The following is a 4,175-nucleotide window of genomic DNA, read 5'->3' as shown; positions in this document are numbered from 1 at the left end:
TTGGTTTACAACTGAGACGAAAATTTGAGACCTAATTGGGGCGGCTGATCAGCCTTAATTGAAATAATGTTCTAACAATTGGCTTCGCGGACTAAAATCAACCACGGATCTATGTGTCATCCGGAATTAATTCCTCCGGGTTTTAGTATTACTTAAAGTATGTTATCCAGCCGCGGATATTAGCTGGGTTAAGCTTTTGTGGGTTACGAATTCTGCTGTCAATCGCGACGTGCGATTTGGAGGATACGAGGGTAGGATTTTTATAGACAGGATTTTACTAAAATAGGATGTGGGTGTGGTCGATATGCCAGGCCCACTGGAACACAGGACCTGAAAATAATCGAATCAAACGCATCCGTTCTTATTGAGAGTTTCGTCCGTACTCGAATCGTGATCGGCAATGCTCGGTCATCGAGTTGGGATGGATCTCTAAAGAACGACTTCTTGTTCAGAGAACTGTCCGGCTCGGATCGTGGGCGACAATGCTCGGTCACCGAGGGACGAACAGTTTCTCAACTAGGTTATTCCGCGGTTTTCGAATACTTCCACACAAAAATTGGCTTTAACCCCTTGCACTACTTTCACGAGTCAGACTCGTGATGAAAATTTTGTGCCAAACTTGAATATCACGAGTCAGACTCGTTGCTACAATTCCATGCCAAACATGAATATCACGAGTCAGACTCGTTGCTACAGTTCCATGCCAAACACGAATATTACGAGTTTGACTCGTGGTCCTAATATCGGGCCAAGTATGATTATCTCAAATGGAATTCTGTGTCCCCATATAGGCCACGAATTAGATAGGGCATAGTGTTCCTTTTCGCGGTACAGATAACATCTCTAAGTTAAATAAACATGGGCACTCGGCGAGACCAAGAAAGTTTCAGTCGTTCTTCAGTTTGTACCATTTCGTTGTACGAGGTGCATACGCTTCAAACAGCCTTCTTTACAGAACGTATTATTCTTCAATATTTATAATCTTACCAAGCCCATCACCATGTATAAGAAAAGAAGTAAAATTGGTAAAAAAGCACGTACTTCGCGGGAAAGTAAGAGTAGTGAAAGAGTAGAAGAAATAGTCATAAACAGTAATGAAAATTCTGATGACAGCAGCGTCATTGTGCCAGTGGTAAACCGTGCAAGAAGATTAATTATATCTGACAGTGATGAAGAGGAAAATCCTAGACCTGATTTGAGTGTTAAGTGGAATTGGAAGGAAACTGATAACACTATTAAAATTTGGGAATATTCCGACTCTCATGGTGTAAAAGACTATGTTTTAGATCAGTTAGAAACACATGACGGACTATTAGATTTATTTTTTATTGTGTTCGACGACAGTTTCTGGGACATTGTAGTTACGCAAACAAATCTATATGCCCAACAAATAATGAGCAATGGGAGAAGAAAGAAAGTGGATGATGGTTGGTTTCCAGTCACCAAAGATGAGATGTTGGCTTATTATGCGTTGTGTGTTTTGATGACGCAAGTCAAAAAACCTAATATACAAATGCATTGGTCTAAGCGGGAAGTGATAGAAACTCCTATATTTGGGAAAGTAATGCCGTTGAAAAGATTCACTCAAATTTCGCAAATAATATAACGGACCACTGCAACGACCGCCTTCACAAGATAAGACCAATTGTCAATTATTGGAGTGACAAATTTAGTAAGATTTACACACCAGATCAACATATAAGTATTGATGAGTAATTAATGCAATATAAGGACCGCTTAGCATACAAACAATTTAATCCATCCAAACGAGCCAGGTTTGGAATAAAAATATATAAACTATGTGAAGCAAAAAGTGGATTCTGCAGCAAGTTTAAAATATATATTGGCCAAGATAAAATTAACCCAAATGACAGTGCATCGGAAAATGTTGTAGTGGAATTGACAAAACCGGTAGTAAATAAAGGATACACATTGTATATGGACAACTGGTATTCCTCACCCGCTCTCTTTCTAAGATTGCACAATCAAAAGACAAATGTTATCGGCACCGTGCGTAATACCAGGAAAAATATGCCGAAAGATCTTGCACCAAAGAAATTAAAACCAGGAGAATATCTATACAGAGCCTGCAATGGGTTGTTAGCTGTAAGATGGAAAGATAAACGTGATGTTTATATGTTGACAACCAAACATGCATCTGTAGAATTGATCGAGGTGAGGGACAGACACGATAGGACCAAATTGAAACCCAATTGCGTGATTGAATACAACAATGGAATGGGTGGAATTGACCTCAATGACCAAATGTTGGCATGTTTCCCCATTATGAGGAAATATCTTAAGGGTTATAAAAAACTCTTTTTTTACATGTCCGACATGGCTCTATTTAATACATTCATCATAAAAAACAATTACAAGATTTAGGAAGACAATCATATGTGAATTACAGAATAGATATAGCCGAGGCAAATTTAAAATATGTTCAGCTGCCTGACTACACAAGACGCTTGGTATCTGCAGGAAGTGAAACACCAACAGGCACAATATTGGGCTCATTTCGCAAAACATATTGATCCAACTACTGCAAAGCAACATCCAACTAGGATGTGTAAAGTGTGTTACAAACACAATCGACGAAGTGAAACGACGTGGGAATGCTCAAAATGTAAGGTGGCCTTGCATGTACCGAACTGTTTTATAACGTATCATACCAAGCAAGATTACTAATTTTAGGCTCGTAAGTATTTTTTAACTTAATAGTTTATTGATATTTAATTGTTTATTTGTATTTTTGTTTTTCATTTTTAGATCTGGTGAAACTGATATTGATTTCATTTAAAATATTACTACCGTGGATTTGCTTTCACTTATACTTACCCCACTATTATTTAATCATATTATTATTACTTATACAAAATTTGTTTCAATGATATGTAATAAATAAAGTATTTCTTAAAAGTTTTTGATTCAAATTCATTTGAATTTCCAAACACCTCTATCGCGTATAGTAAATACGAGCGGGACTATGTAACTTGTCAGTCGTAATGTGTCGTGTTTCAAAGTGCGCCACTCGAACTCCGCCCCTCCCCGCAACCATTTTGGCGTAGTGCAAGGGGTTAAGCGCGATCGTGTGTTTCCGGCTAAGTCCCACCATTTAGGAGCTTGAATTCTCACGATCTCCGAAGACCTGATCTAAGGGAGCGCTCCGTCCGCGGTGCTTCGCGCTCGCGGTCCCTGGCCACCGCTCCCTGGGCCTCCCTACTTAGATGCAATCCTTACTGCGCATGCTCGAATAGCACCGAATTAGTATCCTAACGTACAGTGGCTCATGTTGGCCGCTTGACCCGTTACAATATATTAATAAATTGAAAACCATCAGTTTATAACTCAGGTAGGCTCCAAAAAAGGTAACTGACTTACCAATGTATAGTCGATACATGATTGACATTGAGTCAGCATCGATTAACTATTGATTTCTGATTAGGACTAGACTTTTAAATACGTATAGCTTGCGTATCCAATTCAACATTTTATATCAATTCCACAAATAACAGTTTGTTAAATATTTAGAAAAGGGGTTTTCTTAATTCAAAGGAAATCTCATTTAAAAAGTAACAGCTTAAAATTTATCTTTCACCCCATTATGACATTTATTTAACGAATTATTAAATACATATTGTTCTTACCGTTTTCAGCCCACAAATATTTTTTTAATTGTGACGGCAACATCAGAAGCAATCACGAGTCTACCACTATATCAACCTTGGACATCCGCTAGACTTATCAATGGCATATAAAGCATTATGTATGCCATAACAGCCGATGAAATCGTTTATAGGCAAAATATGATCTGTCTAAACATATTTTTAGGAGATATAATGAACAAACCCGAAGTTAAGTCAGCCTATGGTATTTCATGATTGTAGTGTTACGTAGACACCCTCCGAACCCTAACTTAGAGAAAAACCCATTTTCCGATCACCGGGAGCTAGTCATGGATATCCGAATACAGAAACGCGATTAGGAAACTTTCGCGAAAGGATCCAATACTACATCACTTGACACAAGTTTATCGGCCGAGACGACTCCAGACGTCATCGATCGACCCGGGGCGAACAACCTGATGACTACGCAACACGTCAGCACGACCCAGAAGTGCCACCCTCACCTGGGTCCTAGGATCTCTCACCACTCAGAACACCCTGCTAATAAAA

At 38.8% G+C, this 4,175-nt stretch overlaps 1 protein-coding gene across 1 annotated transcript; it reads left to right on the top strand.

Annotated features, from left to right (window-relative positions):
* Positions 1 to 1,000: 1,000 nt before the first annotated feature.
* On the top strand, positions 1,001 to 2,778 carry LOC111673943 (piggyBac transposable element-derived protein 4-like). Its single transcript, XM_023432270.1, has 4 exons — positions 1,001 to 1,561; positions 1,732 to 2,267; positions 2,448 to 2,574; positions 2,770 to 2,778. Exons 1-4 carry the CDS (start codon positions 1,001 to 1,003, stop codon positions 2,776 to 2,778), a joined length of 1,233 nt encoding a protein of 410 aa, XP_023288038.1.
* The last annotated feature ends 1,397 nt before the right edge of the window (positions 2,779 to 4,175 follow it).

This window comes from Orussus abietinus, unplaced genomic scaffold (assembly GCF_000612105.2).
Source record: "Orussus abietinus isolate OABI.00-Male unplaced genomic scaffold, Oabi_2.0 scaffold282, whole genome shotgun sequence".
Taxonomy (NCBI): domain Eukaryota; kingdom Metazoa; phylum Arthropoda; class Insecta; order Hymenoptera; family Orussidae; genus Orussus; species Orussus abietinus.
The sequence above is the reverse complement of the archived record's forward strand: the minus strand, read 5'-3'. Positions and strand labels throughout refer to the sequence as shown.

Excerpts from the sequence above, each read along its gene's own strand:
- LOC111673943 (XM_023432270.1), top strand. The coding sequence starts at position 1,001 with ATGTATAAGAAAAGAAGTAAAATTGGTAAAAAAGCACGTACTTCGCGG. Across the intron at positions 1,562-1,731 it reads AAACTCCTATATTTGGGAAA|GACCGCTTAGCATACAAACA; the intron begins GTAATGCCGTTG and ends ATGCAATATAAG. Across the intron at positions 2,268-2,447 it reads ATTGACCTCAATGACCAAAT|CTGCCTGACTACACAAGACG; the intron begins GTTGGCATGTTT and ends AAATATGTTCAG.